The sequence below is a fragment of the Drosophila willistoni genome (genome assembly GCF_018902025.1).
Source record: "Drosophila willistoni isolate 14030-0811.24 chromosome XL unlocalized genomic scaffold, UCI_dwil_1.1 Seg141, whole genome shotgun sequence".
Classification (NCBI taxonomy): domain Eukaryota; kingdom Metazoa; phylum Arthropoda; class Insecta; order Diptera; family Drosophilidae; genus Drosophila; species Drosophila willistoni.
Window position 1 is genome coordinate 13,590,339 of NW_025814052.1, and position 19,642 is coordinate 13,609,980.

The 19,642-nt window shown below is 37.0% G+C and overlaps 1 protein-coding gene and 1 long non-coding RNA gene across 3 annotated transcripts in view; both read right to left on the bottom strand.

Annotated features, from left to right (window-relative positions):
• Positions 1–9,106, bottom strand: part of LOC6641409 (protein sprint) — an 80,946-nt gene extending 71,840 nt beyond the window's left edge. The window contains exons 1-2 of one of the 2 annotated variants that reach the window (XM_023175374.2): positions 9,035–9,106; positions 4,874–5,601 (exon numbers count right to left, since the gene is read on the bottom strand). In XM_023175374.2, coding sequence (XP_023031142.2) covers positions 4,874–5,601; positions 9,035–9,064 — 758 coding nt within the window. In that variant the 5' untranslated portion in view covers positions 9,065–9,106. The remainder of the gene's footprint in view (positions 1–4,873; positions 5,602–9,034) is intronic. The other variant, XM_002064280.4, reaches the window with a different exon arrangement.
• Positions 9,107–9,396: 290 nt separating this feature from the next.
• On the bottom strand, positions 9,397–17,928 carry LOC124460490. The gene is made up of 2 exons (XR_006954388.1): positions 17,727–17,928; positions 9,397–9,595 (listed from the first exon to the last, which is right to left on the bottom strand). It is a non-coding gene; the product is annotated as an uncharacterized LOC124460490 (long non-coding RNA).
• Positions 17,929–19,642: the final 1,714 nt, after the last annotated feature.

Sequence of the window (19,642 nt, forward strand, 5' to 3'; positions counted from 1 at the left end):
GACAACAAGAAAGGGACAGAGTGTGCGAGAGTGAGAGAGAGAGAGAGAGAGTGCAGACGCATCTGCAGTCAGAATGCTTTCTTTCCTTTCGACTTGTGTCTTGTTTTTGGCCAACGAAACGTTGAAAATGAGCACAAAGTGCTCGAAAAGTCACCAAAGACGACGCCGACGACGACGCCCAAAGACTTGAATGACTTTTCATAACTTTATAAAAGTTGACACAATGCATAAGGAGGAGCAGCTCGGGTGGAGGGTGGCGATGACAATGAAGACGTTGGCCTGACAATGGCCAAATGAGTGGGTGGCGACGGGGCGGGGGGTGTGGGGGTCACCTTTTCTTCGTTTACTTGGCACGTTTCCGTTTCCGTTTAGCGCCATTTTTTGAAGCACTAGGACCCTCTCCTCACCTCTCGCCATGCTGCACTTGAGCAGCATAATGAATATTTTGCTAAATTGAAATGTTGTTTTTGTTGTCGTCGTTGGCTAAAACACACAACGACCACTGACCCCCCACCCCCCTCCATACATAGGTCTCTTATTCTGTCTCTCTGGAGTCACTTTCACTTTACGACTGGAAGGGAGTGAGTTCTGCATAAATATGAAAAATGTAAAATTTAATATGCAATTTACGTCAGTGAAAAGTTTGCTTCCTCTCTCTCTCTCTCTCTCCCTCTCTCTCTCTCTCTCTGTGTGTGTTTCTGCTGTGTCCTTTCAATTTGCATATTTCTTTTGGCCTGGCACTTTTGTTGGCTCTTAATGTTTACACTTTTTGTTACAGGTTTGTTGTTTGTTCTTGTTCTTGTTTTTTATGTCTTTTGGTCATTTTCTTTCTGGCTTTCGTTTTTTGTTTTTTTGGTCTATTGTCTGGGGAAATTTAGAGGCTGAGGCTGAGGCTGGAGCTTGGCCAAATGTGCGATGAATAAGTGAGCAAGTGGGTGAGTGAGTGCATCTGAGAGTGTGCCGTGTCTAATGAGAGGGAGAGACCACAGCTCCTCCCACTCAATTGGCTTCTCACACCATTACCATTTCCACTTCCTCTTCTAACGCTTATGTACATACTTGTATATATATAATTTTTTGTTTTTTTTTATTGCATAATTGCGAAATTTGAGCTTTCTATTATGAATGATGAACAACAATTGAAACCCAACTGAAGTCTCTGTCTGGGCTAAGCTCGGCTCAGCTCAGATCTTTGCTGTGTTTGGCATTGAAATACTTATTTACTTACTTACACACATACATACTTATATATATATGTGTGTATGTGTATGACTTGTCAGTTTCAACTGGATGACTGACTGACTGACTGACTGAGTGACTAACTGACAATTACTTGTATGGCAAACTTTTTTTGATTGATACAATCACAAAGGCAGTCACACTGCAAAAGTGGAAATCATCATATTGGCCTATTGATTTATTGTTTTGGCCAAGCGTAATATGTCTAAAAAGGATTTTTAGTTTTCAAATATGATTGATTGTTCGATATGCCATAATAGAAATGATTTTACTATTGATTTACATTGTTTGTTGTTTTTGTTGTTGTTGTTGTTTTTTTCTTCAATTCAAACTTTATCAAGGTCTCATCTCTTACTTTAATGACAATGAAACAAATCATCTGCAAATCTATATCAAAGTTATATCGAAAAACTACAAAATATAAATACTGTTAATTTACATTTGCTCTTATTTTAGTTTCTTTTGAATAGAGTATTTGAAAGTCTTCTAGTCATGTGAATGCTTATGGTTCTTTAAAATCGTTTGGAAATTCAACAAATAATAGTTTTAGGCAAAAAGGAGGAGTCACTTCACATGAATTTTGTATCTGTTTTCTAAGGTGAGATTATGATATATGGAATAAAGACAAGATTTAGCATTTAATATATGAAATAATTGATAGAAAAATGAATTAAATGATGATTGATTATCTAAATTTTCGATACAACCAATGACAAAGTTGATATACAAAGAAAGTGAATGAATTTTCATTTTTTTATGATTCCAATATCTAAACCTAATATCTAAGCAACTTAAGACAGGGCAGACACTTTGATTAATTTGGCTTGCTAATTAAGTTGACAACATAAGCAAAAACAAGCTCAAAATTTGTTTGAGGGCAAGAAAAGGAAAAGTTTTAGATTAGGCTATGAAGATGACAATGGCAATGACAAAGACAAAGACAATGTAAGGGAAGGGCATAATGAGGAGACGAATACATAAATTAATTATGTTAATCTGTTTACAGAGGACTAGAATTTCCCATGTGTATGTGTGTGTGTGTGTGTGTGTGGGCGGGTGAGGGTGTTAATAAATAAACACCTGTCGCACTTAATGACTAGATGGAGAAAACTTCATACGTAACACATTGAAAATTCTCTAAAATTGCTCAAAAAACTTTCCAGGCACAAAAACAACAAATGGCCATAATGATGACGATAATGATGAAGAACAAAAGATGAGCACACATACCAGTGTATGTAGGTCCAAGAAAGAAGGACGTCATCAATTCAAAGGTCCTGAGAGTGAGTATGTAAAAGGAAATGGATAATGAAATAGAGTAGCGAAACGGTGGCGACCACAAAACACTTTGGGACTAGAAAGTTCTTCTTCTTCTTCGTTTTTTGTGGCTGTGGCACAGTGGGACAACACTTTGAACTTAGTGCCTAAAAATTTCCACAATTTTTAAGCTAACAGTAGGCAGAGAGAGAGAGAGATTTTTGACTTCTCTTTTTATTTAAGCCAAGAGTTGGTAGTTTTTCTTTGATTTTTACCCACTGTGCAACATCATTGTCATCATCTCGATTGTCATTGTTGTTGCTGCTGCTGCTGCTGATGCTGCTGATGAGCCATCGTGCACTTTAAGCAAATTAGTTACGCAGCTCATGTTGCCATTGCCTCGGCTCGACTCCATTCTCAGCTCCTGCTCCAGTTTAAGCCATTACCAGCTCCTGTTTGTTCTTCTACTCCGCCACTCGATATGTGGCTGCTACTCTTGATGTTGTTGTTGTTGGCAAACAACTTTAATAAATAGCTAAGCACACACAAAAAGTCACAACCCTTTGTAGCACCAGCTACCCCCCCATTCAGAATGTTTTGGGGTAGAGGTTTTGGCGATTGCGGTTTATGGAAGGGATGGGAGAGGGCAAAGGGGCAGAGGGGGGCTACGAAGACTGTCAACAGCCAAAAAGTATCACATAAATACATATATAGAATACCAGAAGGCCATGTATATATTCATATTTACTTAAGTTTATGGATCGTTGTTGTATTTGTCTTTGTCGTTGTTTTTTGCGGCTTGCCACATAAAATATAACACTTCATTTTCAGCATATTTCTGCCACGCCTCTCTGCCTCTACCTCCCAATTCTCAACCCCAAACATACATACATATCTTTGGCATATCTTTCTTCTTCTGCTTTTTGTATACACTTCTCCTTTCGGGTAGTAGACAAAATAGAAGTCATTATAATCTACATAGATATAGCAAACGAACTAACTAAAACATGAAGGACTAAGTCTTGACTTTAAGTTGGATATCGTTTGATCACGACTTCGACTTCTGACCATATCATAAACATATCTTGTATCTATCAGATAATCCTAATCCTAATAATGTTGCTCTTTAATTTATCCTTCTGTGATATATCTTAACAATTTCTTGTCTGTATGTTACCTATCCTTTAAATATATTTATAGTTATTGGATATATTTTTTTGATATCTTGACGATTTCCATACAATTTCTAAACTTTATCTTAACATCTGATAACTTTGAAATGTAAAAGTAAGTAAGAGTATCCGAAACTATGACTAGAGTAAAGTACGAGTTGCCTTTTCTTTTTATTTTTGTGGTTCTTGAATGAAATACTTGGGAACGCCTACCATGATTACAAGGGCAATGAGTGTGGGCTGAAGGACAAGGATGAGGGTCGAGTTGGCCAAAACAAACCAACGAGCCATCCAACCAGCCAGTTGTTGTTGACGTTGACTGGCCTCATAATTTATATGCTAAACATATTGCGCTTATATGGATTACAAAAATCTACACAAATAAAAACACACAAATGTTAGTTTATTCTCCAGAGTAAGAGACGCAGACTATATGTACATATGTATATATATATATATATAGTTGGCTCTGATTTTGATTCTTGGTTGCTATTTGGCTTTCTGCCCATGGAAAACTAAGTCCAAAACTTGCTGTCAAAAACAGGATGACAAAAGGGAATAAGTTGTTCTTGCTCTTGCTTGGTTTTCCCTTTTTTTGTTTCAATTACCTAGTTCTTTGTTGTTCTTACATTTTAAATACCAAGAATTCGCATTGTTGTTGGCTTTTTTTGTTATTACTGGTTTCCCTTGTTCAGGTGACTAGTGGAAAGCCATTAAGAAATTGCCGCCAAAATATCAACCATGCATGCATCCATCCATCCATATTCCCATGAAGCGCTCAACGAAGCATAAACTCCAAAGCACAGACCATTGCCAAGAGACTCCTCCCCCTTCCCCTCCGTTGCCAGCCCCCTGGTCGAAAAATGTTAACTAAATATTCCACTGACTGAAGTCAAGGTCTTGCCTTCTTTGTGCATGGTCAACTGCATTTTTGCAGCATTTATTTTTGTTTCTATACCTTGCACTCAGAGAGAGAGGTTGAATTGGTATATTAAGATGGTTAAGAAGTTAATTAATTGAAGTAAAAATGTCCTTATAGATTAGTCCGCATTTGGGCTTTAAAGTATTAATTTAATGTAAAGGATTCGCTTAATAAATGTTTCCATTTGATCTTAACATGGTAAAGAAAAGTCGGTGTGACTTAATTGTTTTGTTCTCGTATTGGTCACTTCCTTATGAAGCTATGAAAACAATGCTTGACTTACCCTTGATAGTGTAGACTTTGTCCAATGACTGGAAGACGATTAGCAGGAGCAGTAGATGGAGCATTGTGGCGACACCAAAGGGGCAGCCTTTGCACCTTCTTCACATCCGGCGAGAGACCCATGATCCTTGTGGCCGTTGCACTGGCGCTCAATGGTGATGTCATATTGGCCAGTTCACTGGCATCCGTATCATTGTCATCCTCATTCTGAATGCTGCTGGATCTTGCTGGTTGTTGATTATGATGAAGTCCATGACGATTGCGTCTAGGTGGACGTGGCAAAGGTTTTGGTGGCAAACGTCGACGCGGTTGCTGCTGCTGCTGCTGCATTTGAGTTTGATTTTGAATTTGTGCTGCAGCAGCTTTCACTTTGTTGTTCTCATTGTAAAGGTATTGGGGGCGTGGCAATAGATTATTATTTTTATTGTTGATGATGTTGTTGTTGTTGTTGTTATTGTTATTATGGTTATGAAGGTTTTGCCAATGATGTGATTGCAGTTGCCTTGATTGCATCTGTTGTAGGTGTTGTTGTTGATGTTGATGTTGATGTTGATGTCGTTGCTGATTATGATGGTTTATCGTTGGCATTGCCGATGTTGTTGCTGTTGTTGCCGCTGTTGCCATTGTCGTTGTTGTTGTTGCTGTTGGTGTTGCTGTCGTTGCATGACTTGGCGCTGACCGCAGATCGTTGAGCATGGTATCAAGATCGCTGGCCAGCGAGCTGAGCAGCTGTTGTAAGAAATGAGATATAAAAGAAGAAACCAATAAGACGACATCATAAAAAAACACAATCACAAGGGCATTTTGGCAAAAACCATCTAAAGAAATCATTTGATTGAATGATAGAAAATGAATGATAGAGTTCTTTGATAAGCACTGCAAGGATTGTTAGAGATTAAGATAGATTATGGCTTCAAATAAAATTGTAGATCAATCTCAATCTTTCTTTTTTCGCCTTTTGAGGTACATTTCTATCAGATGTCCAAACTTTTAAAAAGCGAGAGAGATCATCTCTTAGGTAAATTATGATTTTCAGAATTCTGACCTTGGACATATTACAGAGTAAGTTTAATCTTCTTGAGTCCTGCAATAAGCTCGAAATGTCTATTCAAAGATGGATTAATTCACTGAATTCTTAGTCGCTCTCAACTGGAATGATCTTAGTTACTTCTTAATTTCAATGCTAATTCTTGAAAAATAATTAAAATAAATTAACAAAAATAAAATTCTCATTTCGACTTTTGAGCTGTATAGCGAATTATTGAATATAGTTAATTATTAGTCATAGAGAAGATATTGATTGATTAACTGCCAAATAAAACTGTCAATATTTTGGGTTAATGAACGGATGTTTCAAGTGCTCTGGCCGAGCTCTATGGGAATCATTACAATAATATTATGTCGAATCATGCCCAAGTGTTTGGTAGTTGGATTGAGGCCTCTTTGAGCCACTAAGCGAGGAATTTCCGTTACACCAAGTAAGAGAGAAAAAAAGGTGGCTATGAGAGACGGCCTCGTGTGTGTGTGAGTGTGTTTTTTTGTTTCGGTGTTTTGGGTTTTGGGGTAGGGTAGGGTAGGGTACTTGCCCAACTGGTCTTGACTTCCGGCGGTGGCAGGCTGCAGCCTTACTTGCCACCAAGCATCAAAACCAATGAGGCCTTGGCTGCCGATCTCGATTAATTATGCGCCACTGTCTTGGCTAATGCAATAATAACGGGTTCCATTCGCAGCTCCACCAGCCACCAGCCAACAGCTCTTTACCATGACTCCATGTCTAGCCATGTCCATTCCCCTAACGTTCTCCCCCTCCTCCTCCTCCCCTCCTAATACATATTGTATGTGCAACCAGCGAATTTTCGGCAAACCGGCTCCCACGCTGTGTGCTAATTTAAGCTTCACTTCTGTTGTTTTGTTTTCTGTTTTCAGTCTTTTTCTTGCCTTTTTTTCTTTCGCATTTATAAATATATCTTTTGACATTATATATACACAATATTGTGGCCAAAAAACAAGAGGGACGACGGCTTGCCACAAGTTTGTGGCGATTTGTATGCAAATTATTTTGTTTTTTCCATGGAGTGGAAAAACTTGTAACATTCAATGTAATGCAAAAGAGTTAGAACAGAAATTCCAAAGAATACATATACATACAAAAAAGCAAAAGACATTTCAAAATCAATAAATATAGAAAAGACATCGCAATTCAAGTGACTTTTGATTCTGAGAAGCCATCATAGTCTCTATGCCAATGGAGAGAAACTTTAGTAATTGTTTTCCATGAAATCAAAGTTGTTCTGCAAAACCTTTTTGCTAAAGTTACCAGGGTTAAAAAAATGATTTCACATTACTTCTACGAAAAGACAAGGTTCATTTAGATAGATCGAAATAATATTTCAAAATCTGATCGAGTTTGGGCTCGAATGAAGCAAAAAAATGACTAAGTTCTTCATTTAAGTAGAATTGAACTAGGAAAGGGGAGTCATGGAATTAGTTAGAAACACAATTTTAGCTATACACATTTAAAATGAACTACTATAAGCTAACCATGTATCGAAATCTGATAGCATAGGATCAATCTACATATATGTATTATATACATATATATATATTAATTTGATCTCGACAATATTTGACTTGGTTTTTCATATTTCATAAGTTTTGAAGTCACTTTGAAGATGTTTCAAAAAAAAAATATAAAAGCTCTTGGAGCCTTTCAAAGGACCCCACCTGGCCCTTAAAATCAAATGTTATATATAATTTAATTGATTTTGATTTAAAACTAATTGATTTATGAGAAACATTTGTTTTCCAAAGAGTTAGAACGAGTTAGAAATAGAGTAAGAACGATGAACTTTAAACTTGTGATATCTGTTAAGGTAATCTTTAAAATTTCTTTCACTCATGGAGATTCTTGAGAATTTCAAGATTAGCGTAGACGCACACACACACACACACACACACACACACACAGATTTGCAGTCACTCATATACACTCACATTGAGAGAGAGAAACGACAGACAGAGGCCAGCCAATTGAGCAATTGCCACAGCAAACAAATTCAAATTAAAAATGTGGGCAAACCAAGCAAAAAACACAACAAAAAACAAAAAAGGCAATAGCATATAAGTCTAAATTTGAAAACTACTCAACGAATTATCATTACTCTATATGTGCTTGAAGGACTATTTGGTTGGCAGTAAGGACTTTTAGTTTAATTAGCGATTAAAGAAGCATAAGAACCCTCTTTAAATGGCTTGCTAGAGAAGCCAAAAATCATTTAATACTATCAAATTAATAGTCAAAAACAATAACAATCGTTCATTAAGGTAATCAATTGAAGGTAGTTTTAATTTTTAATTAAAAGCCATCTAACATTATTATCCTGATCAAAGATCTAACATCAAAAGACTAACATAAGATGAAGACGAAATATCAAAATACGAATAAATAAATGAACAAAATAGGATTGAAATATGACTTTATGTTGTTCACAGCGTTAGAAATGCCAATATCGGATGCCAATACCAATATATATATGTATATATTCTTATAATTTACCCAGTGCCAGTTCTAGCTCATAGTTTTGGTGAGGAAAATCGACCATTAGGGGAAGCCTTTTGATGGGAAAATCATTAAATATATCTATCCTGAAAGTGATATTGACCTACGAACTATTTCTTAGGTATATGAAGAATTTTACTTGTATCATTATAGTGATTAGATTGCCCGACTTTACGAAATGCTATATCTCATAGACACACATAAATGCCCTAACGATGATTTATTATGATTATACTTTTAAATCTCGACACATGTTGTTGTTCCAAGTGAATATTCTCCATTTGATGTTAAGGGTATTTGAAATAATAAAACGAAACTAAATCACAGAGTTTTTTTTTGTTTGGGAAAAACTTCAATTGGCTAGGGCCCTCAGATGGAGTCAGTTTTTAAAGGGGGAGAGAGAGAGGGAGAGCAAATGCGGGAAGTGGCCGAGGGGGGCTAAGGAAATCAACTGCAATTTCAATTTAGGCATCATCATAAAAAATGATATTTGTGTATAATATAAGTTAATTTAATTAAACAGGCTTGTTTCCGAGACATCGAGAAGGAGAAGGAGACGGAACTAATTCACTTAAACCCCCCTTGCACACCCTTTTGACTTACCGCTATGGCATCCATCACCGCATTAACCATTTTGTAGCTGTTGTTGTTGTTGTTGCTAATTTCGAATTTACTTTTCTTCTTCTTCTTCGTCTTTGTCTTCCTCTTGTTTTGAATTCTTCTCAATGTCCTCAGCGTGTTTGAAATTTATTTGACAGTCATGCAAACATTTTGCACAATATCATTCTTTCAATTCTTCAATTTCGATTCTCATGTGGCTTTTTCGTCGTCTCCGATTCACCTTCCCCTTGCTCCCTCCCCCCTTTGCCGGCTGCTCCGTGTGGCTTTCCGCGTCCCGCGCAATATGAATCCGAATTTGAGTCCGAATCTGAATCCGAATCTGTTGACATTTAATTAACGTTTCGCAAAAAAAAAAAAAAGAAGCAAAAATTTGCTTATGCGACAGGTGGGCAGTCTGGGGATTTGGGTATGGGTATGGGGTAGAGACACCCGGGTATCCGAGTACCTGGGACAGCAGCCTTGTCGCTGTCGCTGTCGCTGTCTCTGCTGTCGGCGTCGTCGGCGTTGGCGCTGTCTCTCTGTCGCTGCTGTCGATGTTGTTGTCTGTGGGCAGAGAATTGTGAAAGAGTTATGGCTTGAGATTTCAATTTTTCTTTTTTTTTTTTTGGTGGGTAGCACAACAAATGCAAATATGTATAATGCACAACATGTCATCAAATTGATGGGCATAAGAATAGAACCTTAATTGCATTTCAGACGGTAAGTAAGGGGCTAGGCTGTTAGTTATGATCGAAATGAATGGAAATATCAAATAGGATCGATCCCATGATCATAATATAGTGCCAGTTCTCTCATTGAGTGTAATCACAAATAGATTAGGAAAGTGAACCTTTTGTATAATGGGAAGATCTTAACCATATCTTACCATATACCTAAGAACCGTCGGGGAGCCGTTGTGAGAGAGAGGTGGATGATGTGTGGGAAATTTCGCTTACCTATTTATTGAAATGATAGGCGATTAGATCGATCTAATTTTTGTCGGATTTTTATGAAACATGTATCATTTGACGGGAAATTCAATTTACTTTCATACTTAGATTAAGAAAAAGTACTTTAGTTTAAATTGGTATCGTAAAACGTCATCAAACAAAGAGACCTCAAGAATTACATACAAAAACCCGAAATTTCGATTGGCCTCAAATCAAATACTGGGGCTAAAATGAAAATTTTTGTTATGCAGTTTATTTAGATTACCTAGATCTACAACTTCTTCAAAAAATACACAGGTCTAACTATAATATTAAAGATTTTGGAAAGACCGGGCTAAACTAATGGCCAGCATTTGGGGGCCGATTTTCGTTCAAACGCACCTGTAAAAAAAAAAACGTCGAAAGCTGACATGACATGAAAAAAATTTATAGGTACATTCAAAAAGATAGCTAATACCAAGAGTAATACAGAAGTTAGTTTTGAGATGAGATGGCTTGCTGTTTATTAAAACGAATTTATGGCATCCAAGGAATCTTTTGTGGTAACAACCTTCGCACCTTGAGGCAGAATGTTGTGAAGGGGGGGGGCCCCTTCCCTTAAACAAACTTTGCGATTGGCACATGGACAAATATTCGACAATAAAAAAAGAAAAAAACAAAAATTGATCTCATATCTCAACTGTTGGATGAGAAAGACGATAATCCAACCTTAAATACATATGCACATATGTACATAGAGTATCACAGAGACAACATTTCGGCTGTCAAGGGAGGGCTGGAGGGAGGATGGGGGTACGACCTCAACGACTGTCAAATACAGACCACAAAATAAAGGCAAATAAAAGTGAATGTATATTACAGATACAATTTTTGTTTTTTTTTCTTATGCTACTCTGTCCAAACATTGGCGAGATGTGTTTGACGATGTCTGTGTCTCTCTGAGTCTGTCTGTCTGTCTGTCTGTCTGCCTTCTCCCCCCGTCCACCATTACCTGCCCTACAACCACAAAACGTATTAAAAATTGTAAATTGAAAAACTCGTTTGCAACAATTTTCCGCATTTTATGCTCATTAATTGCATTTTCATTTCATTTAATTTTTTCTCTCTTACCATTTTCTGCATTTACATAACCATTTCTGTTTGCTGTTTCTTTTTTCTTTTTTTAAATTTTTAACTAACTCAAGTCGAGCTCAAGAAAAATAAAGAGTTCAAAATGATGGAAAACAGAAAAAAAAAATTGAATAAAATTCCTCAGCTCTGTGGAATGGCGGACTCGGCTTGACGGAAGTTGAATTGCAAATTACCAATGTGAAGTCCGAGATAAGCAACAAAACTTAATTTTAAATGCATTCGAATTACGGCAACGACCATCGACAACAGCCAGAAAATAAGGCAACAAAATGCGTGAAAAATCTTTTGTGACAATGAAAAGAGTCGACTACTCAGTGTACCCTGTACCTCGAGAATGCCCACATAAAATTAGGACTCCAACTTCAAGTTATATCTTTAGGAAAAAGAGTTTTTTAACTGTTAAGTAGAAGATAGAAAAGAAGATGCCAAAATAAGGAAAATATCCCTAACAGGTAGATAAAAAAGTTCCCCATACCTAACCTAACATACCCAGTCTACTGACTGACTACAAGGTATTGGCACACACACACACACACACACAGGAGTCGGTGTCGAGTGATTCGTTGCGGATCATTACTTAAAGCTTAAATGCATACGAAATGAGCTTTTTGTTTTTTGTTTGCACGTTTTTTCTTTTTATATGTTTTATTTCGTTAACTTATGTGTGTTTTTTTTTATTTTGTTATTTATTTATTTAACTAGAATCTCATTTTCGTTGTATCAAAATGAATCAGTTGACGGTTTTTTGTCGATGATGCCCTTGTTAAGAGTGTTAGCCGAAAGCTACGAATTTTTGTTTTTGTTTGATATTCTAACCAGTTAATTTGGTTGTAATCGGGGGGAACTATACACGGGAATCATATATAATGAGTAGACCATTATTGGAAAAATGAGTAACAGTCACTGCTAATCGAAATTTATTTGATTTGATTTGATAACCGATCGTGGGAATTCGTTGAATTTCATTATCAATAATTATAGTTCTGCAGAATATGATGATATATAGAAGCTATCGAGACTTTGAGCGATAGCAATGTATATACATATATAGTTTATTATGCCCAATAGTTTATGTACTTCCGCAGAAATAACAAAAAGTGTATTAGAAATTATTTAACTTGATCATTAACCCAGTTGATCTATTAGACTGAAAACTTTAGAAGGAAATGCATCCATTTTCTACTTATTAAGACATTCTGTTAAAAAGTCTGACATAAAGATTCTATATCCATAACAGAGAGTTATGCATTTCATCTACGATTACGATTTGGAAACATATTTTTTGCCTTGGTTTGATATACATATTCCAATCTGTTTACCATTTTTAGTAGACCAAAGAAAAAAGACCACAGACAGAAACAATTTAAAGCTTGAAATATTAAAGCCAGGGTCGGGTTAGATTGGGTTCGGGCTGGGGTTGGGGTTGGAGTTGGGGTTGGGGTATGTATTTTGGGTTTGGTCGACAAACAGCTGATCGATCTTGATACTATTGATGATGCCTAATGTTGATGCTGATGATGGCAATGATGATTGTTTATCACATATTTGTTTGTTTCTTTTTTGGAATTTATGCTATAAGGTTAATGAAAAGACAGAGAGAGAGAGAGACACACACAGCGTGAAATTGAATTGAATTTTGGCTTTTGTTTCGTTTCGGTTGATACATAATATTTGTGAACCAGCCTGACCAGCTGCCCACAGCTGTCCACAACGAGTAGTAGACACACACACACACACACAGACACATAAGAGAGCAATATGCAGATATGGGAAAATGCGTAGATTTTGGATTTTACTAGATTTCGGCTTGGCCACAACGCAATCTGTACAATTTGTGGCTACTTATCAGCTCTCAGTGCTCTTGCTCGGTTTGCCTTTTGTTTTGCTTCTTTGCTTTGTGTTGTTTGCTTTGATAAACTCAACTCAAACTGGACAGGGTTGGCTTTCGGGTTGATGGCTATGCTGATGGCTAAATTACTTGATAAGCGAAGATCGTTAGCAGCACGCACAGCTCAGAATGTTCTCAGTCTCTCTCAATTGGGACTGAAGGTGAATACATTCATATTTTCGCATTCTGATTTCCAGTCAGTTCAATCAGTTTCAGTCAGTTTCGGTTCCAAGTCCAGCAACTGAGGTGACAACTCCTTGAATCTCGATCATCGCAATGGAGAAACTACGCCCATGTTGTCCATCGACGTCAAGTGTCGTCAAGGCGAGGCAAGGCAAGGCGAGGCTGTATTCCCTCAATTGGCTACTCAAATTCTTTACGAAATAAATCAATTGAAATGACTTTTTGATAAGAACGAGCCGAGAATTTTTATTGAAATGCATATGGGTCATAGCGACAACAACAACAACAACAATTGCAAAGTGTCCCTGTTAATCAATATACCCAATTGTCAGCCATCCATCACATCAATTGACAGACAAATTATATACATACAGATATATATACAGATATATATCTATAGTGCGTATCGGAGGCACACTAACAATGCGAATCATGTTGTCCAAGGTTAGTTTCGAATGGCTGAACAAATATATTTTGAAACAGATGAAGAACATTAAAACAAAAACCAGTTTAGTTATGAAAAACAAAACCAAAGAACTAATTAAAAAATTTGCTCAAATTGTAATTGAAGGGGTGGAAGGGGGTAGGTAAGGGGTTAAAGTCTTTTCACTGAATTTCATAATATTAACATATTAAACGTCTTCTATAAGAAATCAAGGAACTTTCTTCCATCACTAAAGAGAATCAAATAAAACCAGCGATGCAAATTTGAAATCCTAAAGAACTTTTTAAACTTATCTCAATTTACTAGACTCTATAAAAGAATAAGTCAAAAAGTTCGTGACATTTTTAATTTCCGGATAAATATATAAGTTAAATCTAGAAACAATAATTTTATTGTTTAGCCATGAAAGTGAAAATTATCAATATGCAAATACAAGATAGATGATAATGGTAAACATATCAGGAGAACATGCATATACATACATATATATATACATACATATATGTATATCAAAAAGGTATTCTATAGATAAGTTTACTGACTAGTCAAGGGCACAACTGAATGGAGAACCTTTTGAGCTTAAAGCCTAATGACTTTTACTTTCTAGATAGCGAGAAGAGAGAGAGAAAATACAGAGAGAGAGGGAGAGAGGGAGAGACTGAAAAACTACTGGCAATGAGACACAACAAACAAACAAACAGAAACCAACGAACAAACAAACAAACAAACAAGCAAAACAAACCAAGAGATAGACAATACAATGCCAACAGTTTGCATGGACATGGACTAAACCAAATTAAACCAAAATCCAACCACGCCGAGGATGAGAATGAGACGACGACGACGACGCGGACGACGACCGCGAAGAAGATATCGCCTGGTGGGCAAACAGAAAGGCAGACAAGATGGGCAACTGACTGGAATTCTAGATACCCTGACACATATGATCCTCTTTGGTTTGTAGGCAAGAATGAGAAGGCTAAATGTTAGAGTAACCGAAACAAGACAACAATTTCGAGCAAGAGACAGAGCAGAAGAAGAGACAACCTTATGAATAGCCAGGCATTGTCTGACTCAATGGAAGAAGTTCAAGAGACGATGACGAAGCTAGACAAGAAAATATTGACAAATAGATTAAAGCAGCAACAACAAAATGTCGCAAAAATGTGGCATGCCTCATTCACTCACTCACTAACTGACACGTGCAGCTTCCGATGCTTGGAATACTTGGCTTATTGAGGCAGGTTCGAAATAAGTATGTATTTCAGTTTTTTGGCATTGCCACTCATTGCCAATATTTATCAGCAAATATGGACAAGATCTATATTTAGACGATGACGATCGAACAACGATCGTCGCTGGTTGTCTTTGATCGCCCCCATCCCATTTGAGTTTAGTTCCCGCAGCTTGGCCGTAAATTGGAGCTGTGGCTTTCTATTGGAACAGTTGGCACACAGTTAACGCAAAACGTTTACATAAATATGAGTGTATGTATGTGTATGTGGGGATACACATTTACTAGGTGCCTACAGATACACCAAATATTTTCGACTCATTTTTCGCTTAATTCTATAAGTATATAAATTCTCTTGTTGCTGTTGCTTTACTGCGCCCACTTAGAAATACCAAACAATAACAATAACAATAACCCCGATCACCGATCGCCATTAGCAGCAGCAGCAGCAGCAAAAAAAGAAACTGTTTAGCGATTAGTCAAAGTTGACTCCAATTTTACGCTTTGGCTTTTTGTCGAAGCCCAAAAAATAACACAAAAATTTGGCAAATCAATGTGTCTCAGTTGACATTTGACTATGTGGGTGTTCAGTTAGGCGATCTTTTAGACGATCAGCTTACATCACACACACACACATACACAGCCATTGCAATGGCCAATAACCATCGATCATTGATCATTTAGCCCATAGTTAAAAACAGAAGACCAAAACATGGATGACGCTTAAATTTATTAATATTTATTAACTAACTCAATGACGAATCCTTGAGTTGCAGAATTTAAGATAAACTAAGAAGACTAAACAATAATAAGCAGATAAGACTAGACTCTTAAGTGTATATATACTTAATTTTGTTATATCTGATAAACACATTAACTAGATCACCCACATAAATCTCTTGTAAAACCAAACTAATGATTAAACAAAGATGATGAGATCTATTTTAGAAGAAAACAAAACACAAGACTTGCTTAAGATTTGTTTAAAAGTTCGGTAAGTTCGTTTAAGATCACTAAAAATTAGTAAGGAGTGGTCAATATTCGTAAAAATAAATAATGATCGTAAGAGTTTAGTATTGAATTGCATTTTAAATTTAAATACAATAGTTTTAGTTTGATAAAGATCAGTTGAGATCGTTAAAACTTAGTAGAGATCCCAAAATATTGTCAAGTTTTACTCAACACGAGTAACATTCAAGTCTTATGTTTTGTTTAAATTAGAGGTAAGAATGATAAAGATTGGAAAATAATGATAAAACTGAAAGAACAGTTGTTTAATATTTGCTAAATATCAGTAAAATTCTAAAAAGTTCGCGAAAGATGGCTAAAAATATAAAAAGTAAGCTGAATATACAAAAACCCATGAAAATAAAAATGTTTTAAAATCGATAAAGATCAGTAAGATTGGCAAAAGATCAATCAAGATCAGTAAACATGGCTAATTATAGATAAAGTTCTATATAAATCAGCATAATTGCATTAAGAAAAGGCACCTTCAAAGTCAGTTTTAGGGATTTTGCATTAAGATCGTTAGAGTTTTGGGACATGGACATCTTTTTCGTATTCATTATTCCCGATGGAACTAACTTTCAATATTGCTAAATCGAGAGAGAATCAGTATGTATCCATGTTATCTTAACCCTTGTTCATTAGTAAGGCAGATCGATAGATTGTCCAATTAAGATAGTTTTTTTCTGAACAATCTATGTAGGAACTATTATCAGCAAATCTACATGCCACATGTATGTATATATATATTTAAGTACACATTTTCGGGTAAGTGGACATACTACCTGGATTTGACCAAGCGAAACCCAAAAGTGATAAGACGTTATCTCAAGCCAAATAAGTAATGACCAACTGCAAATTGCACGCAATGGGAAAGAAATTGAAAGTAAACATAGGTAATAGATATGGGAATATATTTATTCATAGGGAAGCATACATACATATGTACCTATGTATGTACAATACATATATATATAGGTATATGCTTAGTTATCAGTTACTCCAATTCTAATGCACAACGTAAGGCAGATAAGAGCAAGGGGAAAAGAGCAGGAAAGAGAGTGAGAGAGATGTTGGTGGGGGGGGAGGAGGCTAATCAGCGATCATATCAATTCGCAACAAGCACAAATTATCAAAAAAAAAAAACGAATGAGTAAAAGGGGGGAGGTCGGAGGAAATGACAAAAGCTCAAAGAATGCGAAAGAGTTGCAAAAAAAAAAAGCAAACAAAGGTGAAAGAATGAGATAGTAAGTGTGTGTGTGAGAGAGATCGCGCGAGTTGGTAGAAATGGAAATGGATGTGGAGGTGTTGCTGGAGATGTGAGCCAGGAAAAGAGAGTGAGAGAGAGGCAATTGCGCGTAAGTGTGTGTGTGAGTGTGTGAAATGCCTGGCCGATTAGCAATGCGCTGTCAAAATGCATTGAAAGCGAAAAAAACCAACAACAACAACAACGATGAGGCAAGAAAGGAGTACACGAAAGAGGAATGAGAACGTCAAGGTGCAATGCACGCAAAATCATAAGGAGCAGAAGAGCCAGGCAGGGAAGGGAAGAGAAGATCACGGGAGTGTGTGTGTGTGTCTGTAAGAGAGAAAAAAGCAGGATTGCCTGTAAGAGAGAGAGAGAGAGAGCGCGCAGAGTGGGCGCGACATTAACGTTGTCAATTTTTGTTGTTTTTTTTTGTTTTGCCGGTAGGAAAAAGTTCGCCGCTCATTGAACTTGAACTTGCTGGGGGCCCTGGTCTCGATCCCATTCCCTAACCGGGGATAAACATATGTACTCACATACATGCATGCATGCCTATGTGTAAGTAAGTATCTATGTAACTGTAGCTATGTATGAGTTATATGCAAAATACCTTCAAGGAATTGGCCTGGCCGAATGCATGCGTTAACTCCAATGCAACGATCACATTACTTCACTTCACTTCACTTTTTTCGCACTTGACTCTTTTTCGTATTCTTTTTTGCGAATGTTGCGAATATTGTTTGGTTGTTGGCAATTTTTCTTGTGTTACACAATTAAAAATAATAAATAACTAATCATAGGAAAAAAAAAACATTAATTAATAACACAGAAAAGAAACAGAAACAAATTGTCAGAAGAAGGCACACAAAAGGCAAAAATTGAATTGCCCGCGACACATTTAAAAACAAAAAAAAAAAAAAGAAAAACAAAAAGTTGGGGATCTTTGCCTCCAAATGATCGAGCTAAAGACTAGACCACGACTACAACGAGACTCTCGACATGCGTTCTCTACGTAAGTCTACGATGGAGATTTCGTTATTTTTTTTCTTCGCTGTTGTTGTTGTTGTTTTTGGTTTCTTTCCTTCTTTCTTGTCTGCGTCGACTCCGACGACTCCCTACCGACGACGACTGTGGCTGTGGCCAAGTGCGAACTCGAACTGAAACCGAAACGGGCAAAATAATGATGCGAAGCAATACACCAGCAACGGCAACGGCAACAGCACCGGCAACTGCGACAGCATACGACGACGACGACAACGACAACAACGACGACAGCAGCAGCAGCAGCAACAACAGGCGGACAGTGTGCGATAATAATAATACAATACAATGGCAGATGAGAAGACTCACCGGGCACTGTGGTTGAAAACTTATCAGAAACACACTCACACACAGACACAGAGACAAACTGATCGCAGGTCGAATTCAATTGCAAAAAGAAGGCTTAAGATGATAAGAGTTTACATTGATCGGAAGGAAAGACTTCTCCGTTGGATCCTACCTAATCCTCAATAATGAAACTTTGAAGACTTTCTTTAACTTCCGCTTTTGATAGACAGGTGGAAGTAGAAAGGGCTGATGAGGGGGTGGTAGGTTGATTGCGTTTCATGTTGGCGCTAAATGCAACAACCACCAAAAAACAGTGATTACTTAAGTGCCAAGTGGCCCATCACCGTTGGCCCTTTTCATAGAAAGTTCGTTAGGCGTAATAAACAAGTCACGTCATAAACCAGATTTACTTAGTTTTGTTTTGTTACAGTTTTCGTCTCTTTGTGGTACGCACGTTTATTGGGTCAGAGTAAAAGCCAAAGCCGCATTCCAGGGTTACGGAAGGGTCATAAAAAAACATAAGCCAAGATCTTTCAACTTGGCCAAAAGAGAAACATGTGAGTCTTCTATTGTCTTCTGATCGATCAGTCGATCATTTTGCTAATGTCAAGTCGTTGCAATTGTCAATTATATCGTGTCGTCGTCGATCTCATTCGTAAATTATCTTTGTTTGCGAAATTGTAATCGTTTTTCATGCACAATTCAGCAACAAAAGTTGTCAAGTGCTTTTAATACCCTCGAACAAATGGCGGGGAGAAGTCCATTACGAACGATCGTTGGCAAAGTGTTGAGATGTATGTAGATGTCCTTAATGGGTTAGGATACCAGGATGACTTCTAACTTTCTGAAATCCCAAGGGGATGCTTTCAGGGATATGTCTTCGATGTCTTCGCTCCCTAATCTTAGTCATACCTGAAATTGGCCCGTGGGGGTATCTCAAAGTCGATTTGGTGGGTTTAATGATTTTGTTCTTATTTTTTTTGCTTTTTGTAACCGTTAATGGGTTTTCTGTTTACTTTTTTCAACTCGGCAGCTCTTCCCCCAAAAGCGGGGCGTGTTCTTTGTTGTTTTTGTTGCTCTGTTGCCTTTTTTGTGTTTTTTGTTTTGTTTTTTATACATTTTTTTTTTTGTTTTGTTCTCTGCCCCAGTAGCAAAACATTGAACCCCATGAATGCTCTATGTGCTGGAGTCTCAGCG